Source organism: Rhinatrema bivittatum, chromosome 11 (assembly GCF_901001135.1).
Source record: "Rhinatrema bivittatum chromosome 11, aRhiBiv1.1, whole genome shotgun sequence".
NCBI lineage: Eukaryota > Metazoa > Chordata > Amphibia > Gymnophiona > Rhinatrematidae > Rhinatrema > Rhinatrema bivittatum.
The window spans coordinates 95,791,954-95,816,917 of NC_042625.1; the positions used below are offsets into that span (position 1 = coordinate 95,791,954).

General features: G+C 46.0%; 1 protein-coding gene across 1 annotated transcript in view; it reads left to right on the top strand.

Moving 5' to 3' along the window:
• CLSPN (claspin) overlaps nucleotides 1-24,964 on the top strand; it is an 85,085-nt gene that overhangs the window by 28,422 nt on the left and 31,699 nt on the right. The window contains 7 exon segments of the mRNA XM_029571501.1: nucleotides 7,308-7,499; nucleotides 10,283-10,461; nucleotides 14,643-14,827; nucleotides 19,164-19,228; nucleotides 19,456-19,658; nucleotides 20,359-20,519; nucleotides 20,959-21,179. Of these exon segments, the coding sequence (XP_029427361.1) occupies nucleotides 7,308-7,499; nucleotides 10,283-10,461; nucleotides 14,643-14,827; nucleotides 19,164-19,228; nucleotides 19,456-19,658; nucleotides 20,359-20,519; nucleotides 20,959-21,179 (1,206 nt within the window).

The following is a 24,964-nucleotide window of genomic DNA, read 5'->3' on the forward strand; positions in this document are numbered from 1 at the left end:
TACTCAACGCACAATTAAACTCTGGAATTTGTTGCCAGAGGATGTGGTTAGTGCAGTTAGTATAGCTGTGTTTAAAAAAGGATTGGATAAGTTCTTGGATGAGAAGTACATTATCTGCTATTAAGTTCACTTAGAGAATAGCCACTGCCATTAGCAATGGTAACATGGAATAGACTTAGCTTTTGGGTAACTTGCCAGGTTCTTATGGCCTGGATTTGCCACTGTTGGAAACAGGATGCTGGGCTTGATGGACCCTTTGTCTGACCCAGTATGGCGTTTTCTTATGTTCTTATCTGACTTTTTTGATTGGGTGACTAGAGAATTGGATCAGGGAAGAGCACTCAATGTGATTTTTACTTGGATTTTAGTAAAGCTTTTGATATGGTCCCACACAGAAGACTTTTGAATAAAATGAGAAGCTTGGGAGTGAGCACCAAGGAGGTGGCGTGGATTACAAACTCGTTGACGGATAGACAATGTGTAATGGTAAATGGAACCTACTCTGAAGAGAGAATGGTGTTAAGTGGAGTGCCATAAGGATTGGTGTTGGGACCGGTTCTGTTCAATATCTTTGTGAGTAATGTTGCAGAAGGGAGTATAAGGTAAAGTGTCTCTATTTGTGGATGATACTAAGATATGCAACAGAGTGGACACGCTGGAAGGAGTGGAGAGAATGAGACGGGATTTAAGAAAGCTTGAACAGTGGTCAAAGATATGGCAGCTGGGATTCAAGAAGTGCAGAGTCATGCATATGGGGTGTAGTAATCCAAAAGAACTGTATTCAATGGGGAGTGAAGGGCTGATGTGCACGGAGCAGGAGAGAGACCTTGGGGTGAAAGTGTCTAACTATCTGAAGATGGCGAAGCAATGAGACAAGGCGATAGCTAAAGGCAGAAGAATGCTGGGCTGTATAGAGAGAGGAATATCCAGTAAGAAAAATGTGATAATCCCCCTCGTTCAGGTACTTGGTGAGGCCTCACCTGGAATACTGTTTTGAGCTCTGGAGATGGTATCTCAAAAGGGACAGACAGGATGCAAGTGGTTCAGAGAAAAGCGACCAAAATGGTGGGTGGTCTCCATCAAAAGACTTTGAGGAAAGGTTAAAGGACCTAAATATGTATACTCTGGAGGACAGGAGGAGCAGGGGAGATATAATACAGACCTTCAGATACCTGAAATGATTTAATGATGCAAACTCAACAAGCCTTTTCCATTGGAAAGAAATCAGTAGAATTAGGGCTCGCAAAACAAAACTCCAGGGAGAACGATTCAGAATCAGTCAGGAAATATTTCTTCACGGAGAAGGTGGAGGATGTTTGGAATGCCCTTCCGGAGGAAGTGATGAAGACAAAACAGTAAAATATTTCAAAGGGTTATGAGATAAACACTGTGGAGCCCTAAAGGGTAGACGTTGAGAATGAAGAAAAGAGTGCATGGGGGTAACTTGCTGGTGTGACAGTTAATGCCCTTACCATTAAGCCTTCATACTTTGATGCAACTACATCATTGCTTTCTGCTTCAGTGGCAGGGGGAAAAAGGGAGTTAGATTCAGACAGTAACAAACAAGGACATTGAATTTACAGCTTGGTAAAACAAATATGAATGGGGATAAAATGCTGATGTGGCTGTTACTACCCTTAACCAATGAGCCCCTGATACTGTTGATGCAACTCCAACATTGCTCTTTGCTTCAACAGCAAGGTGTAATGGGGGATTGGAGACACACAGCAACCAACAAGGGCCCTGACTTTGACAGTCCGTGAAACTGATAAGTATAGGGGTGACTTCTATGGCACAGTAGATACTTTTGTGGTGCGGCAGGTAGTACCATAAGCTTGCTGGGCAGACTGGATAGACCATTTGGTCCTTTTCTGCCATCATTTCTGTTTATATGCGCGGATCTCCTAAGGCTTTCCCTTTACCCAAGAAGTTAAAAAAGTGGATTGGGAGTGGGAGTCTCCCGAGGCAGGCCTGAAGGTGGCCAGAGCTATGGCCAAGCTATATCCCTTGCCAGAGCAAACCCTGGAGTCTTGGAAGATCCCTAAGGTGGATGTGGTGGTTTCCGCTCTGACCAAGAAGACAATCAATCCCGGTGGCAGGTTCGGCCACTCTAAAAGATATCCAGGATCGGAAGCTGGAAATTCTGTTGAAGAGGCTGTTTGAGGTTTCGGCCTTGAGCCTTTGGGCAGCAGTCTGCAGGAGTTTGATGCAGAGAGCCTGCTTGTGTTGGATCCAGGAGAAGAATGAGAGGGTGTCTGGGACGATGGCAGAGGCTGCTCAGGCTGCCCATTTGGAGGTAGGTATGGCCTATGTGGTGGATGCCCTCTGACATTCTTTGGACTTCTGCCAGGAATAAGGTCTCTACGGTGGCTGCGCAGAGGCAGTTGTGGTTGTGAAATTGGTCAGGGATGTGTGGTCTAAAGCCCAGCTGTCTGACCTCCCCTTCAAGGGCAAGTTGCTGTTTGTAGAGGATCTGGAGCAACTCATGAAGCCATTGGGGGCGTCAAAGGGCAATAAGTTGCCCGAGACAAGAAACCCACCAAGAAGTCCTTCCCCCTGTGTGCTTGATTTCGCCTGAGCAGGTGCCTACGGCACAATAGCATGGATCGGGCAGGCAGGCAACAGTCCTTTCGGGTGCAGCGTAGACCTCCTCGGAACAGTGGTTCTTGGGGGGGGGGGGGGGGGGAAACAAAATTAGTTAATGAAGGCGAGCTGGTCCATTCCTCTCTGGAGGCAGTCAGAGGGAGGCTGTCCCTCTTTTGCGAGGAGTGGACCAGGGTCATGCCGAACCAGTGGGTGCTGGAGTTGGTAAGAGACGGCAACACTTGAGAATTTTCTCAGCCACTCAGACGCCTTTGTGGTCTCCCACTGCGTCTCCTATTCCAAGTGGAAGGCGGTGCGGGATACGGTGCAACGTCTTCCTCGCCTACATGCTATTGTTCTAGTACCCCATCAGGAGAGGGGACAGGGGAGGTACTCGGTGTATTTTGTGGTTCCCAAGAAAGATGGGACATTTCGCTTGATTCTCGATCTACAAAAGATTAATGTTGCCCTCACGGTGCCTCATTTTCGGATGGAAATGTTGCGGGCAGTGATAGCGGCAGTACACAAAGAGGAGTTTCTGGCCACTTTGGATTTGACAGAGGCCTATCTCCATATTCCCATAAGGGGTGATCACCAGAGATTCCTGAGATTCATGGTTCTCGGAGAGCATTTTTGGTTTCAAGCTCTTCCCTTCGGGTTGGTGACAGCATCGCGTACATTCACCAAGGTAATGGTGGTGGTGGTAGCTACACTCAGGAGAGAAGGGATTCTGGTGCATCCGTATCTGGGCGATTGGCTCATCAGGGCAAAGTCTGAGGCGGAGTTTCATCCAATTCAGAGTCATGCAGCTTCTGGAATCATTGGGCTGGGTGACAAATCTAGTGAAGAGCCATCTGGAACCATGCCAGTCGTTGGTATATCTGGGGGCTTGGTTTTATACCTGGTTAGGGAAGGTGTTTCTGACCACCTGAGAGTGACCAAGTTGCAGGGTCAGGTACTTTGTCTTCTGCAGTTGTCAGTTACCAACTATTTGCAGGTCCTGGGTTCTATGGCTTCTATGCTGGAGTTAGTTCCTTGGGCCTTTGCTCACATGCAACCCCTGCACAGGGCTCTGTTATCCCAGTGGAATCTGCTTTCAGAGGAATTTCAGCTTCCTTTGCCACTACAGGGGGATGCCAGATCCAGTATTTCGTGGTGGCTGTCTAGGAACAATTTGGAGAGAGGCATGGACCTGGAGGTACCCAACTGGATGATGGTGACCACAGATGCCAGCCTCAAAAGAGGGGTGGAGGGGGCAATTTGTCAAGGCAGATCAGCCATGGGGCTTTGGTCACCAGAAGAGGCGTCCTGGTTCCTCAATCGTTTGGAGACCAGAGCGGTTTGCAAGGCCTTGCTTGCATTTCTGCCGCTGATTCAGAAGAGGTCAGTGCGAGTGTCCTCAGACAATGTGACTGTGTTGTACATCAGTCAACAAGGCAGAATGAAACATAAGAACATAAATTGCCATGCTGGGTCAGACAAAGGGTCCATCAAGCCCAGCATCCTGTTTCCAACAGTGGCCAATCCAGGCCACAAGAACCTGGCAAGTACCCAAACACTAAAGATCCCATGCTACTGATGCAATTAATAGCAGAGGCTATTCCCTAAGTAAACTTGATTAATAGCAGTTAATGGACTTCTTCTCCAAGAACTTATCCAAACCTTTTTTGAACCCAGCTACACTAACTGCACTAACCACATTCTCTGGCAACAAATTCCAGAGCTTTATTGTGCGTTGAGTGAAAAAGAATTTTGTCTGATTAGTCTTAAATGTGTTAATTGCTAACTTCATGGTCATCTGGTGGCGCAGGAGGCACAAGACTTGTTTGTGTGGGCGGAAATCCAACTTACAAGAATAGCGGCATCGCACATGGCTGGGGTAGATTATGTGCAAGTGGACTATCTCAGCAGGCAACAGTTAGATCCTGGGGAATGGGAGTTGGCGAAGGACTTTGCCCTGATTCAGGGCAGATGGGGCAAGCTGGACTTGGACCTCAAAGCTGTTCTAGCGAATGCAAAGGTGGCCTGGTTTTTCAATCGCAGGAGATAAGTCTGCTCTGAGGGCTTAGACATCCTCGTTCAGTCATGGCAGACAGAGTTGTTGCTGTACGTGTCGTCTGTCTCCCTCCCCCCCCCCCCACGTGGTGTCTCATAGGGAGAGTGTTGCATTGCATCGAGCTTCATCCGGGCAGAGTGAGTCTGGTGGCATCCAAGTGGCTATGCCGGCTCTGGTTTGTGGCTCTGGTTTATCTAGCGGTAGACTGGCCGGTGTGTCTAGCGCATCTACTAGGTTTATTGCGGCAGGGACCCATATTTTCAGCCAGCTTGGCTTTTCAGAGGAGGCGACTCCATATGCAAGGGTACTTGGAATCTGTGATTACTACCTTGCTGCAGGTGTGAAGATCCTCCATGTCTCTGGCTTATGTACGTGTTTGGAGGGTATTTGAAGCAAGGAGCTTGCAGAATAGGTTGCAACTGATAAGGGTGAAGGTTCTGCAAGTTTTATCCTTCTTGCAAAGCAGTCTTTCTAAGAGCTTGGCCTATAATTTCCTCTGGTTTCAGGAGGCAGCCTTAGGGTTTCTTCTAGGTAAGGTGCATGGAAGATCGTTGGTGGCTCATCCAGATGTGGTGCATTTCCTGAAAGAGGTGAAATATCTGCGCTTCTGGTCCGGAAGGCGTGTGCAGCCTGCAACCTTAACCTGGTGCTTAGAGTTCTGTGTGGTTCTCCATTTGAGCCGGTTAGAAGGGCATCCTCAAAGGATCTACTCTTGAAGTCTGTTTTCTTGGTGGCTATCTGCTCAGCCAAGAGGATATTGGAGCTGCAGGAGCTGTCACGTAGAGATCCCTTTTTGAGGATTTTGGAGGATGGAGTGTCATTGCATACAGTCCCTTCCTTTTTGGGTTTGTCCTTCCATCTTAATCAGACGGTTGAGCTTCCTGCCTTTCTGAATTTGTCTCCGACTGATCTGATGGCAAAGGAGTTGCATCTCTTGGATGTACGACGAGTGTTCTTGCAGTTTCTCAAGGTGACAAATGCCTTTCGGAGGTCGGCTCATCTGTTTGTCCTTTTTAGTGGAGCAAAGGACGACAAAGCTTCCAAGGGTACAGTCACGAGATGGCTGAGAGTCTATAAGCTTAGCTTACATATGCAAGGGTCGTTTAGCCCCAGAAGGGTTGCGAGCGCATTCTACTAAGGCGCGGGCAACTTCCTGGGTGGAGTGTCAATTGTTATCTCTGCAAGAGATTTGTCTGGCTGCGACATGGTCTTCTCTTCACACTTTCACTAAACATTACCGCTTGGATGTGCAGGTGCCTGACGAGGCGACTTTAGGGGAAAGTGTGTTGGGTGTGGGTCTTTGGGTTCCTGCCCAGTTCAGGGGAGCGTTTGTACATCCCACTTGTCTGGACTGATCTGGGGTATGAACAGGAAAGGAAATTATTTTGTTCTTACCTGATAATTTTCGTTCCTGTAGTACCCCAGATCAGTCCAGAGACCATCCCCTTCTTTCAAAAGATTTCCTTGCTTCTGGATGTTGACAGTATGTAGACATATATGCAGAGTTACTGAAAGTGTACATAAGCTTAATATTTTCCTAGGTTTTTTATGCAAAGGGTCCAGGTTATGGGGGGGGGGGGGGGGGCTCCAACTGTATTCTCTGCTCACCCTTTGATTGCTTAGGGTTTGTTAATTTGAACATCTTGGCTTGGGTACAGGTCAATACTGAGGGACTGCAGGTGGCACACTCTTGTTATGTAGCAGTGCCTAGAGGTTTTGTTCTCTGCCTCCATCTGCTGGTAGGGATGCATAAACCCACTTGTCTGGACTGATCTGTGGTACTATAGGAATGAAAATTAGCAGGTAAGAACAAATTGTCCTTTTTATTGAACCAACATCTTGAAATTAAGGAGGGTCTCACTCTTAAATTATATTTGCAAACAAAACTTTTCTTTCTAAAATCTAGAACGTCCAGCAGTTGGAGAGACAAATATTAAAAATGTACAGGTTTTACGCTATTGCGTTAGCAGCAACAAAACACCTTTCCTCCAAGCATCTAATTTCTTTAATCTGTCTTAACAAAAGGTATTGTGTTTGTGTCCCTTCATTCTGTTTTTCAGCATAGAAACAGGGGAAAGTTCCTCTTCTCTATGAAGTATTACACACAGCACCACACGCCATGTTCCCTGAACATGGAATGGGTGGGTCCCACCAACTTGGTGATCCAGGAATCTAGTATGGTACTCTTGGAGCCCTAGCGCCTTGCTGGACAATGGCCGATGGCTTCAAGGAAGGAGGAGACACCCTACACTGCCTTCACTCCAACTTCTAGCCTCAAATCCCAAAGAGAGAAGAAAGTCCGCTCTGAGCACCACCTTATATTTACCCAGAGAAACGCCGCCTAGTCCCTTCATAGCTCTGTCATAATACCACAGAGAGGCTATCCTTCTCTGAAATGTGACCTGGAGCAGGTAGTAGTATTATGCCAGGGGTAGGTAACTCTGGCTTTCAGGGTATCAGAATGAATATGTATGGAGTAGATTTTTCAAACACTGCCTCCATTGTATGCAAATGTATCTCATGCATAGTCATTGTGGATGTCCAGGACCAGAGTTGCTTACCCTTGAACTATGTAATATGATTTGTCTGATCTTGTGGTGAGAAGAATTTGGGAGATCTGCTGTACATGGTTCCAAAAACTGACCATGAGTTTTATTTTATGATCTAGACCTGGAAGAACTGAAGGAGCGTTTCTTGAAGCACTCACTTCCCAAAACCAAACCCCGAAGTGAACGGAAGACTAGCCTGAGCATTGTTCGTAAAGAAACCAATGCAGAAGGAAAAGAGGAGCTGAAAGCAGAGGTGGTTTCTGTGACACTAGCTTCAGAAAGGACAGAAGAAAATATTAACATAAAGCCTGGTATGTCAGATGTAACCCTTGTAAAAGTTTAGAAATTGACACTACAGGGCCACCTCCTTAGGTGTGATTGGGTTAAATACATTTTGGGCATGACTGTGAATGTCCTTACTACAGGTTAGTCATGGAGCCCGATGTTTTTGTTCAGTAATAGTTCTATACACTGCTATGTGGAGGGACCTGGGTTAGATTCTCAGCTCGGGGCTGAGGATGCTGTGGAGGCCTGGAAGTGACGTGTAAAGGAGAACTAGTTTGTGGAACCTGTGAAGACTTGAAGAAATTGCTTTTTCCTTGTATGGACCCAGATCAGTCCAGATTCCTGGGTTTTGCCTCCCTTCCAGCAGATAGAGAGAGTTTTTGCTGACAGTGCCACATAACCTAGTGTGCCACCTGCAGTCCCTCAGTATTCGGTCTCCAGCAGATGATGGTGTAAAACCTGAAGTCTGGAAAATTAGGGGGGGTTTTTTTGTTAATTTTTCCTTTTTTTTTTTTTTTTTTTAAATTTTCTCCCAGAAAGTTGGCAGTCCTGGTGGGGACCATACTTTCTGGTGCTGAGGTGGATGAGCGGGGGGGGGGGGTGTTGGGAGCCCTTATTTGGCTCAGTCCTTTTGCCGCCAGGGTAGAAAACTGGTGGGGCCAGTTCCCTCTCCCCTAAGAGGATTTGCGGAGCCTGCTGCCCATCTTCAAGAGAAGTGTCCTTAAGATTTTGTGGCATCAGTCGAGCCGAGGGGATAGATCGCAGGCAGCTGTGTTTCCTTTGGCGTCCTCTGAGTGGCTGTTGGGGCGTGCGATCAAGCCGGCAGGAGCTAAGCCATGTAGCAGTCTGCTCTGTGCGTGCATGCCTGTCCCAAGCTGGCGTTTTGTTCCTGCTGCGCCTCTGGGGGAGAGGGTGGCTTGGGAACGGCTGAGAAAGGGTCAGGGAGGCAACGAGAGCCCACAGGGCTTGCAGGTGATGGGAGTGCAGCAGTGGGCCCCTTCCCAGTCAGCGCGAGAATGGTGGCCATTTTGGCTTCACTCGCAGCTGCCTCTGAAGCTGCGGAGGGTGGTGGGGAGGGGGAATTCCCGACACCACTGTTCCCTGCTGATCTGAGTCTCATGGAGGTCTGGGGAGCCTGGGAGTCTGAGTGAAGACGAGAACCTCCGGGGGGGGAGGATCCTAATGATCCTGCAGTTTATTTCTTCAGCATTTATTCTTCTGTTGCAAAAGGCGTATCTCGCCATGAATGCTGCGGGGCATCGTTTTTACTAGACAAGATTTGCGGGGTCCGTGACTTAAGAAGAGGTACAAAATTTCGCAGACCAGTGGTGTCACCAGGATTCAGTGAGTCCTTTTATTGGGCAGCACATTCACCTGCTGTGGACGAGGCCTCAGGGGTTTCGGAGGACGAAGAGCCTCCAGTAGAGGAACCTCCTGATGCAGGTTCTCCAGAGGGACAGAATCCAGATGAGGGGCAGGGTCAAGCCCCAACTGCTGAAGGCAGTCTTTTCCACAGGGAAAATCTGTGGCTCCTATTTTCCTGTGTCCTTAAGGAGCTGGGAATTAAAGTTTCACGAGAAGATTCTGATCAGGACCCAGTCATGGATGGCTTAAGAGATTCAGCGAAAGCCTTCCCCTTCCATAAATCGGTGAAGGAGTTATTGGTTAGGGAGTGGGATACTCCAGAGACCGGTTTGAAGGTTGGTAGGGCAATGGATAAATTATATCCATTACCAGAGGATACGCTTGAATTTTTGAGGCTGCCGAAGGTGGATGCCTGAGTGTCTGTGGTTATGAAGAAAACGACCATTCCAGTGGCTGTTTCTGCAGCGTTTAAGGATATGCAGTATATCTTAATGATATACTGATCTTTGAGTTGTCTTCCCTGGGCATTTTATGCTTTGTGCTGGTCTGTGCTGGGTACAGCAGTTGCAGGCTGATAAAGCGATTTCAATATCCAAGGCAAAGCAGGCCAAGCAGCTGGAAGCCGTGGTGGCCTAAGGAGCAGTTACATTATATGACCTCATCAGAACGTCGTCTGGGACTATGATGTCAGTGGTCTTGGCCAGGCGGCTCCTTTGGGTTAGAAACTGGTCACTGGATGTTTGGTCTAAGTCTGTTAGGAACGTTACCTTTTAAAGGCAAACTGCTTTTCAGAGAGGACTTGGAGGAGCTTGTAAAGCATCTGGGAGAGAATAAAGGGCATAGATTGTTGGAGCATAAGCCAAAGAGCGGAAAAGGGTCCTTTTTCTATGTGGCCTCACTTTAGGGTGAATAGGTAGTTTTAGTAGAATAGGGTTCTGGGAGGAGCTCAGACGAGGCATGGAAGGCAGCAGTTCTGGAACCAGTCTTTTCGAGGTCAAAAGCCGAACCGAGTTCCAGCTAGGGGACATCAGGAGCCAAATCGAGGCCAGTGCACTCATCAGTGCCGGTCATAGGGGGATTGGTTGACTTTTTTTTTTTTTTTTTTCCCCTATGAGGAGTGGACCAGGATCAAGACAGATCAATGGGTCCTAAGTGTGATAAGACAAAGTTACACTTTAGAATTTACTCGCCCGCTAAAGGACTTGTTCATGGTCTCTCCAGGAGTCTGGACTGATCTGTGGTACTACAGGAATGAAAATTAGCAGGTAAGAACCAATTTTCCTTTATTTGAAATGTTAAATATGCAGTGAAGTAGAGGCTATCTGGCCTTCAAAGAATAGGTTGTTGCACTTGATTAGAAAACCATTCAAAGTAAAAATATCTTTGTATAGCTCAGAGTCTGATGTGTTGCTACATGTTAGTAGACTTTTTGATCTCTCTTCAGGTGAAAAGCTGCAAATGTTGAAGGCAAAACTGCAAGAGGCGATGAAACTACGGCGGATCGAGGAGCGCCAGAAGAAGCAGGTGCTGCTTCAGATGGATAATGAGGATGGCTTTGAGGAGGAGGAGGAGGAGGAGGAAATGACTGATGAATCAGAGGAAGAAGGGGAAAGCAACCAAGAGGTAGTTGTTTGGCTTGGTATTAGCAATGGAAAGCTTGTGCAGTAAGGCATGGAGTAATTGCCTGTGGATAACTGGGAATTCTCCTAAGATCTGAGGACTGGAGAAAGGCCTCTAGTGTTCTTTGTGCAGGAAATGATGCATTAATAGCCTCTTTACCACTTGCAATGTAAACAAAAGCTTCCTTTTCAGCATTTGTTTCAGATGAAATTTTCCATTCGCTGATTTAATTCTAAATAAGGTTGAAAAAGTTGCGTCGTGTTTAACAAGAAAGTAAATGTGGTTTTTGTTTTGCATCGAGATATGTGCTGCAGTATTAAATAACTTAATTTTCTATAGACAACTTCTACATGGCTGAACAGAGGGCATTATTTAGATGAACTAACAATTGCTTTTCCCACATGCACAGAGGAAAACTTCTTAACTGGGCCTAGGGCAGAGGTCCCCAACCTTGTTTTTCAAGTGAAGGGCCACATGAAATTTTAATGAAGAGGGCTGAAGGGGAGAGTCCCTTTGTAGTTTCCTGAGCAGGAGATATGGGGTGGTATAACTGGCCCTCTGGATGATTTTAAATACTAGCAAAGGGAGGGAACTGGGTTGCCAGGGGTGTTGGCAGCATGCCAGTAATATGTCTAGATTTCTTGGAAGTTGCCAACCTGATGTGAGTGGTTCTCTCTCTCCTTTCCCATTCCTTCTCACCAGCCCCACTTTTCTCATCCACTACCCTTAGGCTAGCAGGGCCTAGTTTCCTTCAATGAAGCGAGTCCTGGGCCTCTTCAACTGCCTCTCAGCCAGCATTTTTGTTCCCTCTGTGTACCCAGATCAGTCCAGACTCCTGGGTTTTGCCTCCCTTCCAGCAGATGGGGAGAGAGTTTTGCTGACGCTGCCACATAATCCAGTGTGCTACATGTTGTCCCTCAGTATTTATCTGACTCCAGCAGATGGTAGAGGTGCAAAACCAGCAGTATGGAAGTTAGTTTAAAAAAAAAGTAAGAGGTAAGAAAGAGAATTTCCTCCCAGAAGGTTGGCAGGTCCTGGTGGGGACCATCCCTTCTGGTCCTGAGGTGGACGAGCAGAGGGTTGGGGACTTTTATTTGGCTCGGTCCTTTTGCTGCCAGGGGTAGACAACTGGTGGGGCTAGTTCCCTCACCCCAGGAGAATGTCCAGAGTCTGCTGCCCACCTTCAAGGGAAGTATCTTTACACTTAAACTATAAAAGTTTAAAAAACAAAAACCTTTTTCCCTGTACGTACCCGAATCAGTCCAGACCGTGGGTTGAGCCTCCTGTCCAGCAGGTGGGGACAGACCAAAACTGTGAGGGTATCCTATATCAGGACAGAGCCTATCCCTACACCCCTTCAGTATTCGTCTGTCTCCAGCAGGTGCAGGCAGCTGAACCTACGGTTCCCCTTCTTCTTCTCTTAGTTTTCCTGAGGGGATTTTCTTTACTTTTGGTCTGGATCAAGCAAAAGAGGACTTTGAAAGTTTTTTTTCTCCCTTTTTTTCCTCAGAGCCAGTTCGGTCTCTCCGCTCTGCTGGGAGCCTGGGGGGGGGCTTGCCTAGGCCCCTTTTTCCCGGTGACCATCTGGGGTGATACTGGTGGTCCAGTCCCTCCCCCATTATCTAGCTGTCCACTGTAAAACAGTACCCTCTCAGCGAGTGTTTTTCCCCTGGCTTAGCTGAGGAGGCATCGTGGTCTATCAGTTGCTTGGAGACGAGCGGTTCAGTTTGTGGTGCATGCCTTTCTACTTCTTTATGCGGGCGGCCAGTAAGGATTTTATTGGACAACGATGGCTTACATCAACCGACAGGGTGGTACCAAGAGTCAGGATGAGGCCCAGGAGTTAATATGCTAGGCAGAGCCACATCTGGAATTATTGGCGGCTTCTCACGAAGCCAAAATTGAAAATGTGCAAGCAGATTTTCTCAGTCGACAGCTGGATCCCGGGAATGGGAATTGTCTGAGGAAGCAATGCGACTTATCCATTGCAAATGGGGCATCCCCCACATGGACTTGATGGCAACTCAAATGAATGCCAAGGCTCCGCGCTTCTTTAGCCTCAGAAGAGAACATGGAGCAGAAGGGGTCGATGCCTTAGTGTTTCCATGCCTGCAAGATGGTGTTCTGTATGTATTTCTGCTGTGGCTGCTGGTGGGCAAAGTATTGTGGCAAATAGATATTCATCCGGGAAAGGTGATTCTAGTGGTGCCGGAGTGGTCTTGGTGGCCATGGTTTACGGATTTGATCAATCTAGTGGTGGACAGGCCGTTGCATCTCGTCTATCTTCCAAACCTTCTGCACCAAGGTCCCATATTTTCAGATCAGGCACTTCTATCTTGCAGTTTGGCTTTGAGAGGAAGCGTATAAGGTGGAAAGATATCCCGAGGATGTTATTGCCACTCTGCTGCAAGCTAGGAAAACTTCAACATCCTTAGCTTATGTGAGGGTGTGGAAAGTTTGAGATTTGGTGCACAGAGCAGGGGGGTTGAATCTACTTGAGTGTCTGTGGTGCACATTTTGACCTTCTTATGAAGGTTGGTGAAGGGTTTGGCCTTTAATTCCCTCAGTCTAGGTGGCCGCGTTGGGCTGTCTTAGAGGCAAGGTGCAAGGAGTAGCCCTTGCTGCAACATCCAGATGTGCGTTTTCTCAGGGGGGGGGGGGGGGGGAAGCATTTGCGGCCTCCGGTGTGGGAGTTGTGTTCCCCTTGGAGTCTTAACTTGATCCTCGAGGAGATGTGTGTGGCTTCATTTGAGCTACTTAGAAAGGCAACTTTGAAAAATCTTATCTTTAAAGGTTGTTGGGTTTTGTTTTGTTTTGATTTTTGTGGCAATTTGTTCCGCTAGATGGATTTCAGAACTACAGGCCCCGTCATGTAGGGATTCTGGAGTCTGTGTGTGGTTCCTTCCAAAGGTGGTATTGTCATTTCACTTGAGTCAGTCTGTAAAGCTTCCAGCTTGCATCTCTTGGATGTAAAGTGAGCCTTGTTATGGTATCTCAGTATTGGCTTTCGAATATTGGATCATCTTTTTGTGCTATGAAGTGGCGCAAAAAAGGGACATAAGGCTTCAAAGACCATCCTATCCCTGAGGGTTTGAAGGTACACGCTACTCTCTCAGGCAGCATCTTGGGCCGAATATCAGCAAGAATCACCACAAGAGATTTGTTGGGCAGCTACTTGGAAGTCATTGCAAGCTTTCGTAAGACATTATCGTTTAGATGTTCAGGCTCCAGAAGACATGGGCTTTGAAAGTGTACTTCGAGTGGGACTGTCACAGTCCCACCCTGGTTAGGGAAGCTTGGGTACATCCCAAGAGTTTGGACTGATCTGGAATTGTACAGGGAAAGGAAAATTTTGGTTCTTACCTGCTAACTTTTGTTCCTGCTGAATCACAGATCAGTCCAGAGGGGGAGAATTGGAGAGTCTTCTCGATCTGTTGCAGTTAGTTTGAACAAAACCTGTGCCATTCTTCAGTTTCTCACATGGTTAAAGTTGGAAAGGATAGTTTCCACTATAAGGTTCCACGTCCTACTACTCATTCAGAGGGATGTATTTTGTTTTCTTGTATTTATGCTCGTTTCTATCTTGGCTTGGGTACAGGTCAATACTGAGGGGACTGCAGGTGGCACACCAGATTGTGGCAGTGTCAGCAAAACTTTCCGTAACCATCTGCTGGAAGGGAGGCAAAACCCAGGCGTCTGGACTGATCTGTGGTACTACAGGAATGAAAATTAGCAGGTAAAAAGCACTCTTCCTTTACTGCTGTGGGTTAAAAAAAAATTCCTAGGTGGACTGAATCTGGCTGGATGAAGAAAAATAGTATGAAGGACAGGTCTGGTCCATGGGACATAGTCTGGGGACCCCTGGTCTAAGGGATGATGGCTTTCCAGCTGTCTTTAGCTAAAGTCTTAATATGAGAGCTGGTTTTAGGCTTCCAGCAACTGCTATTCAATCTGAAGGGAAAAATGGCCCATTTTTAATAAAATGTTCAAAAACCTGTTCAGACCATATCTGTACTTGGGAAGAAAGAGCATGGAGTATCTACAGAGACAATTTGTGGAATCATTTGCTTTTAACAACAACTTTTAGCCAAGTTTTGGATAGGAAGTGTGAATTATACTTCGGATTATCACTGATTGGGGATCTTGAGTACATGACTGAACATGTGAATGGGTTTTCCTTTTAGCCACTGGAATTGCTCCTTGGTGAGGCAGAGGAGGAGGATCATGCAGAGGAAGATCTGGAAGAAACTGACAGGGAATCTGTTAATGGGAAGGCTGCTGGAAAATCTGATCGCTGTCACTCTGTGCCCACACCGCTTCCATCAGAGTCCACCCTACTACTCTTCAAAGAGAATTCCTCCAAAATGGGGTGAATAGCAGTCTTGGTTTTTTGCTTTTTAAGCACATAAGATATGCCTTACTAGGTCAGACCAAGGGTCCATCAAGCCCAGTATACTGTCTCCAGCAGTGGCCAATCCCAAGTCACAAGAACCTGGCAAATACCCAACATTTAAAAATATCCCATGCTACTAATGCCAGCAAGAAGCAGTGGCTATTCCCTATTGATTAATAGCAGTTTATGGACTTCTCCAGAAACTTATCCAAACTTTTTTTTTTTTAAACCCAGCTACACTAACTGCCTTAACCACATCCTCTGGAAATGAATTCCAGAGCTTAATTGTGTGTTGAGTGAGAGAATTTTTTTCTGATTGGTTTTAAATGTGCTACTTGCTAACTTCATGGAGTGCCCTCTAGTCCTTGTATTTTTATTTGATTTTTATATTCTGTTTTCAGCACTTCATAGCAGATTACATTCAGGTACTGTGTGAACCCTCTGGTGAGAGAGAAATAACTAATCTAAGCTTGTACCTGAGGCAATGGAGAATAAAGTAACTTGCCCAAGGCTACAAGGAGCAGCAGTGGGATTTGAACCCTTGTCTCCCTGGTTCAAAGCCCCCCACTACTTTGTATTGTCTGAAAGAGTAAATAACTTTAACGTTTACCTGTTCAAGTCCTTTCATGCTTTTATAGAACTCTCCAAGCTGAACAGCACTAACCTCTTTAGCCTTTCGTTATAGGGGAGCCTTTCCATGTCCTTTATCATTTTGGTAGCCCTTCTTTGTACTTTCTTCAGTGCAACTATATCTTTTTTTTTTTTTTTTTTTGGGATGCGGTGACCAGAATTCCACACAGTATTCAAGGTGCGGTCTCACCATAGAGCGATAGAGGCATTATGACATCCTTCGTTTTATTTGCTATTCCCTTCCTAATAATTCCTAACATTGTTGGTTGCTTTTTTGACTGCTGCAGCACGTTGAGCAGACTATTTCAATGTATTATCCATTAGGATGCCCAGATCTCTTTCCTGGGTGGTAACTCCTAAGATAGAACCTAACATCGTGTAACTACAGCAAGGGTTATTTTTCCCTATGTGCAACACCTTGCACTTATCCACATTAAATTTCATCTGCCATTTAGACACCCAATCTTCCAGTCTCACAAGGTCCTCCTGCAATTTATCACAATCTGCTTATGATTTAACTACTCTGAATAATGTCAACTGCAAATTTCCTAGCATGTAGCCAGATGTACTCAGGACCAATGGTTTATGCTTCCCTGCCAGCAGATGGAGACTGAGTCAGGTTTCAAAGTGACCTCAGCCCTTCAGTATTTCTCTGTCTCCATCAGATTCCGACATGCTTTCCCTATGGGGATCGCTGTACCTTTTGGAAGAATAAATTCTACTTTTAAATTGGAGAAAAATGAGCCTTGCTTTCCTGCGATGATACCTAAAGGTCCCTCCCCCAGTTGAGAATTCCTGAGGTGATTTCTGAGATCCCTCAGAGATGAGCCTTGGTCTGGTAGCCGCTTCCTGGCGTGGACTTTGCTGCTTAAGCAGCTGAAAGGCAGCGGGTGCAGGAAGCCAAGCGCGGCAGAGAGGGCCAAAACTCTCTCCCCCTGCAGCCAGAGACAGTCTCTGTACTCAGTCGGTAAGCACTGAGCCCAGGGAGGTGTGTGTGGTTTTTTTGTTTGTGTTTTTTTTTTTAAAGAGATTTACCGATCCAGAGACGTTTGTGCACATATAATTTTTTAAGCATGAGCTGATTGGAACTCAGTTACTGCCACCAATGGTGCCGGCAACCAAGAAACCTAAGCGCATTGCTCTCTGCGCTGCTTGTCGTATTAGGGCTTCACAGCCTGACCTAAATTCCAACCTGTCTCAGCACTGTGAGGAAGCCCAAGGAGAGTTGGCTTCCTTGGACTTTGTTAATCCCAGCTCCTCCCATTCAGATGATGGGTTAGCCACAGCTTTAACTGGAAGTACCCAGGATCTGAGTACCCCAGGACTGGGTCATCCGAGGGAGAGGGAAATTCAGCGGCACCTACCCCATTACCTTGTGGGCTAGGCATGGACCTGGCTGCCTTCTCTTGAATGGAATTTTTCCAGGGCCTTCAAGCCTTCATACAGGTGCAGTCAGTAACCTCACTTGCCCCTGTCTGGATGGAACTTCAGCCGGTAAGCCCTCCCTCTCCCAGTACTAACGGCAGACCTCGAAGCATGCCTCACCTCACCAAGGGTATCCCTGGCAGAGATCCAGACGACAGAGGAGGATACAGATTCCTTGGAAGATGGGGAAATTCCCTCTGGTTTAGAACTGTATCAGACCATGTTATGGCTTTTCCATAGAGATGAATTGCTGGCCCTGGTTTCCCAGACCCTAAAAATGCTGGGAGTTCCTGGGGCAGACTCTGACAGAACCAAAGAAGAACCCATTCTGATTTCCCTACAGAAAGCCTCTTGCTACTTTCCAGTACTGGAAGCAATCCAGGAGTTGATTGACTTGGGATGGGATGCCCCAGAAGAAATTTTTAAAGGGGGATAAGTGTTAAAAGCTCTATACCCACTGGATCCGGCAGTGAGAGAGCATTTGCGTTTCCCTAAAGTGGATGCATTGTCTGTGCTGTCTGTAAGTGAACAACTATCCCAGTGGATGGAGGGGCAGCCTTAAAGGATGCGCACGATGGATGGAGTCCATCCTTAAACAGGCCTTTGACACTGTGTAGCAATAACCTTACAGATTGCTGCTTCTTGTGCCCTGGTAGCTCGTTTCCCCTTAGTCAAAATCCCACTAATTCTCAAATTTTTGCAGGAAGGCTTGACCCTTAACTCCTTGAAGTTCCAGGTAGCGGCTCTCTCCTGTTTCAGGGGCGAGGTGAACGAACCTGCCTGTCGGCTCATCCAGACGTGGCCCATTTTCTGAAAGGGGTGAAGCACCTCCAGCCACCCCTACAGTGGCCGGTTCCCTTGTGGAATCTTAATCTAGTATTGGAATTTTTGGCAGGGCCTTCCTTTTGGACACTGTGCAGTCTTTCCTTGCATTTAACCCTGAATACAGTGTTCCTGGTGGCTGTATGCTCGGCACATCACATCTCTGAACTACAGGCATTGTGTTGGGAACCATTCCTCCAGATGACTTCAGGAGCGTTACAGCTTTGTACCGTTCCATCCTTCTTGCCCAAGGTAGTCTCAGAGTTTCATTTGAATCAGTCCATTTCATTGCCAGCCCTAGTTGAGCACAAGGACACAGAAGAATACCGCCTCCGCCATTTGAATGTCCGTAGGCTTTTGGTGCGGTATCCAGAAGTTTCAGAACTATTTCGAACGACGGACCGCTTGTTTGTCCTTTGGAAGGAAGCCGGGTGAACCAGTTTCGCGGGCTACCATAGCTTGCTGGATTAAGGAGGTGGTTACAGGAACCTATGTGGAGGCGGGAAAGCCATTACCCCTTCAGGTTAAAGCTCATTCCACTAGGGCTCAGACAGACAGTCTCATGGGCAGAAGCTAGACTGCTGTCTCCTGTCGACATCTGCCAAGCAGCGAAGTTGTCTTCCTTGCACACCACCTCCAGGTTCTATCGCCTGGACATTCAGGCCCGCAAGGACAATGTTCTGGATCATGGGCAGCCTCCTGCCCCAGTTGGGAGTAGATTTTGTACATCCATTGATCCTGAGTCCATCTAGCTACACTAAGGAAAAATAAATTATCAGTAAGTAATTTCTCCATTTGATCACCTCTTTCCAAATCATTTATAAATATATTAAAACGCACTGGTCAAAGTAGAGATCCCTGAGGCACTCCACTATTTACCTTTTTCTACTGAGAAAACAGAACATTTAATCCTACTTACTGTTTCCTATCTTTTATGTAGTTTGCTATCCACAAAAGATCTCTTCCTTCCCCATTACTTTTTAGTTTTCCTAGAAGCCTCTCATGAGGGACTTTGTCAAACGCCTTCTCAAAATCCAAGTACACTACATCTACCGGTTCACCTTTATCCACAGGTTTATTAACCACTTCAAAAAAAAAAATGTAGCAAATTTGTGAGGCAAGACTTCCCTTGGGTAAATCCATGCTGGCTGGGTTCCATTAAATCATGTTTATATATTCTGTGATTTTATTCTTTATAATAATTTCCGCAATGTTTTTTCTAACTTAAATGAATTAAAAAAAAAAATATATTTATTTTCTTATCCACTGGAAAAGAGATTGGTACTAGAATGTTGGAATTTGTGACCTGAATATGGATTATTTAATGGTTTATTTTCCCTTCTTGCTTATTGTAACTTTTACATGTTGGGATGTTGATTGAAAAAAAAAAAAAGTAGCACCTCATTTACGAACTTTGCATTTGCTTTTCTGGCAGAGATTCCCTTACTAGTGAAAAAACTGAATTTGATGAGACTGCATGCAAGAGAGATGGAAAATCAGGTAAAAACCGCTGCCAGTTGAGTTACTATTGAGCCTTTCATAATGCTGTTTCACTGGTTTACACTAGTATAAGCTGCTTGGTCATTCCTTTAAACAGTCCTCGTCATCAAAACTGACTGTAATTACTGAAAAAAAAATCCACTCACGCTGGAGAATGGTATTGCTGCTTCCTGTTCTTAGCTATCTTGCTGGCTTTCCCTTTTTTAAAAATGTCCTTTTCTGTCCAGAGGAGGAAGATTCATTTTTGCTGCCTCCATTGACGAAAGAAAACAGCCACAACAGTAGCTTTGAACTGATAGGCTCCATGATCCCATGCTACCAGCCCTGTAACAAGCAGGCAGGACGTGGCGGCTATGTGCTCCCCACATCAGGGGGCTTTCACTCTCCGCCAGGCCTCTTCAAAACCAGCTTCATCAGTTCGGCATCCAAGGTCAGCACTCGGTACTTTTATGGCTGCGTCAGACCTGCTGTTTTTCAGAATATTGCTGCTCTCTGTTGCATGTTTCTCGCATGGTTCCTCATAGTGAAAAAGCAGGAAGTACTTCTAGCGCCATGCAGGATCCCATTAGGACCACTGAGGGGTAAAAGGACTTGTGCTCAATAGGGAATAGCCACTGCTTGTTGCTGGCATCAGTAGCATGGAATCTATTTAATGTTTGGGTGCTTGCCAGGTACTTGTGACTTGGATTGGCCGCTGTTGAAGACAGGATACTGGGCTTGATGGACCTTGGTCTGACCCAGTATGGCATCTCTTATGGTTTTATGCTTTTTAACTGCCACAAAGGGGGGTGGGGCCAGGTGTGGGGTGGAAGAGGCAGACAACATCATCTTGCTGGATTAGGGCATGGACTTCATTGCAGATACTGAAGTACCTGTGGGGCCAGCCAACCCCACACTTCCAAAGGGAAGCCCTACGGGCAGTTTCCATTTTAAAACGTTCTTACAGGCCCATGGGTTTAAAACTCAATCTTCTGCCCCCTCGACTGTTTCAGAGGATTTGTTCTTCATTTCGGAGTTCCATCATACTCTGAATGTGACTTTTTTTTTATGTTTAATGTTAATCAGCATTACCATACATACATAATCATAACGTCACAAGATTGTCAATGAATGGACTTTTTGTTTGACAGAGTTCTGGGAAGCTTTCTGAGCCTTCCCTTCCTGTGGAGGATTCACAGGATCTGTACAACCACTCGCCTGATCCAAAAAATCTGTTTTTGGAAACTGAAGAGTCCCAATTTCAGTTCTGTTTGGAAGATGACACTCAGAGCCAGCTCCTGGATGCTGATGGGTAAATGAGTGGCTGCTTGTTGGCTGTCTTCACTCTTCACATGGAAACACATTTATAGGAGGCAGGGAAGTGTGTGTGTGTGTGTGTGTGTGTGTGGGGGGGGGGTTGCTAGTTTGGGTCTTAATTTTTGTCTCTTGTTTTTGCTTTGCATCTTTGCATCTTTTCAGCTTTTATTTTTCCCCTCTCTTGTTCTCCTCCCATTACTCTTCTGGTTTTTCTGGGCCCCACCAGCTTTTGCATTTTCTTCTGGCTTGCCCTGGTCACACTTCTTTTGTGTGCCAGACCCTGCTTTTAGGCACTTAGTGACCTGGTAACTGGAAATTTTTGAGCCCTGTATGGTCCTTCTGGTTTTTAATCCTATAATCTTCAGATACTACTTTACTGTTGATTGTCAATGCTACTAATTCTGTATCTCCTTTTCCAAAATTCTCTTTTGAAGGTTTCTGAATGTAGGACATCACAGAAATAAGTACCAGGTGCCCTCTAAGCATCGTCTGATACTGGATAGCATGGATGAGAATGCAATGGATGCCAACATGGCTGAGCTACTGGACTGTTGCTCTGGGCAGTTTAATGTATCTCATGCTCCTGATAGCCCAGCAAGGAAGAAAGACATGGAAGAGCTGCTCCACCTCTGCTCAGGCAAATTCCTGTCCCAAGGTAAGGCAGACTAGAGACCCAGTATTCTATATAATACATTTGGCTAAATCGAGGACCACCGCCCCAAAACTATATCCATTTAATAAATCCAACATAGAATTTCTTTCATATCCAAATATATTCAATAATTCCAATAGATATATCAATTTCTAATTTTTAATCACAAACATAGGAATGACGGCAGAAAAGGACCAAATGTTCCATTCAGTCTGCCCAGTAAGCCTGTGCGGTATAGGTTGCCCCATGCTTATGTTTCCCAGACCATAAAAGTCAGGACCCTCGTTAGTTGCTGTTTGAATCCAATTCCCCGTTACCCCCATGCTTATCAGTTTCCTACACTAGCCCTCATTGATTGTTTCTGAATCCAGTTCCCCGTTATGCCTTGCTGTTGACTCAGAGAGCAGTGTTTGAGTTGCATTACAGTGACAACCTTGTTGTTTAAGGGTAGTAACAGCCACATCAGCAAGTTACCCCCATACTTGTTTCTCCAGACCATAAAAGTCGGGGCCCTCGATTGCTGAATGAATCCAATTCCCCTTCTCCCCCTGCATTTGAAGCAGAGAGCAATGATGGAGTTGCATCAACAGTATCAAGGCTTATTGATTAAGGGTAATAACTGCCGCACCATCAAGTTAATCCATGCGCTCTTTCTTCATTTCCATATTCTAGCCTTTTAGGGTTCCACAGTATTAATCCCATGCCCTTTTGAATTCTTTCACTGTGTTTGGTTTTAACCATCTCCTCCAGAAGGGCATTCCAGGCATCCACCACCGATGTTGGTTCTGAGGTACCTGTCCTCCTTGGAGTTGCATTTCGTGACCCCTAGTTCTACTGATTCCAATGAAAAAGGTTTGACGTTTGCTCATCATTAAAACCTTTTAGGTATCTGAAGGTCTTTATCATATCACCCCTGCACCTCCTCTCTTCCAGGGTGTACATGTTCATATCCTTTAGTCTCTCCTCATAGGTCTTCTCATACAGACCCCACACCATTTTGGTCGCCCTTCTCTGGACTGCCTCTATCCTGTCTCTATCCCTCTTGAGATATGGTCTCCAGAGCCGAACACAGTACTCCAGGTGAAGTCTCACCAAGGACCTGGATTAAGGGGATTGTCGCCTCCATTTTATTACTGGTTATTCCTCTTTCTATGCAGCCCAGCATTCTTCTGGCTGTAGCTATTGCCTTGTCACATTGCATAATAATAGTAATCATAATAGTTACAATAAACATACAAATTCATATAAATATGCAAAAATAATTTTACAGCTTTTTACAACCCAGATTACCAAGTCCCTGTAAGTACCCAGATCAGTACAGATTCCTGGGTTTTGCCTCCCTTCCAGCAGATGGAGACAGTTTTACTGACACTACTACTTAACCACGTGTGCCACCTGCAGTTTCTCTATTTCTGTCTGCAACAGATGGTAGATGGTGCAAAACCTGCAGTCTGGACATTTTTCTTTTTGAGCCTTCCTCCTAGGGGGTTCTTCCCTGTCTGAGGTGGACGAGCTTGGGGGTTGGTGACCCAGTTGCTTACTCAGTCCTTGCGCCTGTGGGGTGTAAATCTGGTGGTCCAGATCCCTCCCCTTCATGAAGCGGCTGCAGGCTGAGGGTATTTTTTCTCGGAGGCAGCCTATTCTTTTGGCACCTCTGTTCCAGCCTTGAGAGGGAGTTGAATAAAGTTAAATTTAGAAAAGAAAAAGCGAACTAAGGCACAAGTGTAGCAGTGCTGTGCAAACAACTTCCTTCTTATTTTGGCAGCTGGGATGCTTGATATTTGTGCCTGGATTTGCTGGTATTTTTAGCTGCTCTGAGGTAAGCTTTCTCTGCGATTATGGGATGCGGCTCGGTGCGTTTGTGGCTCAACAGAGCAGGATTGTGATTCAGCTGTTCTGCAGGCGATGAGGGTTTGTCTGGCTGGGTGAGTACTAAAAGGCAATGGAGGGCTCCCTCGCTTGTTCCTGTATTGCATCAAGGTGAGGATCCCTTCCTGCTCAGCGCGGGAACGGCGGCCATTTTTAATTCTCTTTCAGCCGTTCCCGTGGGGGGAGGGGGATGTTCCTCCTCGGCTGTCCACGGCATGTTCAGGCTCTGGGGAGGATCCAGGGGGGCTTGGATAGTGAAGAGATTCCCAAGAAAAAGAGATCTAGGCGTCATAGTGGATAACATATGGAAATTGTTGGTTCAGTGAGCTGCAGCAGTCAAAAAAGCAAACAATGTTGGGAATTATTAGAAAGGTAATGGTGAATAAAACAGAAAATGTCATAATGCCTCTGTATCGCACCATGGTGAGACTGCACCTTGAATACTATGAACAATTCTGGTTGCCGCATCTCAAAAAAGATATAATTGCGATGGAGAAGGTACAGAGAAGGGCGACCAAAATAAGTGGAATGGAACAGCTCCCCTATGAGGAAAGACTAAAGAGGTTAGGGCTGTTCAGCTTGGAGAAGAGACGGCTGAGGGGGGATATAATAGAGGTGTTTAAAATCATGAGAGGTCTAGAACGGGTAGATGTGAATCTGTGTTTTAGTCTTTCGGATAATAGACTAGGGGGGCACTCCATGAAGTTAGCATGTGGCACATTTAAAACTAATCTGAGAGAGTTTTTCTTCACTTGATGCACAATTAAACTTTCAGAGAATGGTATCACAGACAGGTGTAGAGATGACCGACCATCCAGAATAATAGTTGCATGGGAACCACTGATTTATTAAGTTAAGTAATCCATATATGGACTTTTAAAATATTGCATACAAAAAAAGCTAAAAAAAATTGGTTTTGGTATATAACCATTTGTTACCAGTGACTGCTGATTATATATAAGGCAGAGTCCTAAGTGTAATGCTACATCGAAGCCTAGTATGATGGTCACTCATTAGGAAATATGATACTGTTGTATAATCAGATCAGAAGTTTTGGAATTTTGGATGTGTTGGAATAAGTGAAGGATATTGATTAGTCCACCTGTCCACTTTAAAGTCTGTTGGCACTCTCTAGTTGTAATATATGTTCTTGTGTTGATCATTCCTAGATCCTCTCCTGTGGCTTGGGCCTCAAAGCCGTTTTCTGCTGTTTGTGTTACTGCTGCATGAGACTTATCTGGCCAAGCAGAAGGCAGCGTGTTCTGGTGTGGATTCCTGGCCTCAGCTGTCAGAGGCGTGCTATGGGGCCCAAGCCGGATCGTTCCACAAGAAAACGCACTTCCCTGTCCAGAGATTGTTGGATCCTTCTTCGGGATTAGGACACAGTGGGGGAGGCGTCTGAGGATTCAGCTGATGCCCCAGTGGGAACAGAGGAATCTCCTGGCCTTGACTTGCCTGTTGATTCGGTGACAGGAGGTATGGGTCAGGTTGATGATCTGGAGGGAATCCCGGTCCCCGAGGGGGATGACCCAAAGGTGGTCAGTCTTTTTAGGAAGGAAGAATTGGGTCCTTTAATTCCTCAGGCAATTTGGGTGCTTGACATCAAGGTTCCTCAGGAAGATTCAGATTTGGACAGTGCGAATCCGGTCCTGATGGGCTGTGGGGTCTCCCAATGGTCTTCCTATATTACAAGTCTGTGATTAAGCTGGTTCAGGGGAGCCCTACTCCTGATGCAGGCTTAAAGGTAGGGAGGGCCATGGCAAAGCTCTATCTATTACCTGAGCAGACAATGAAACTTTTTGCCCTTCCTAAGGTCGATGCTGCGGTTTCAGTGGTTACTAAAAAGACGACTATTCTGGTGGTAGGATCCGCAATGTCGAAGGATGTTCAGGATCATAAATTGGAAGTTCACCTCAAGA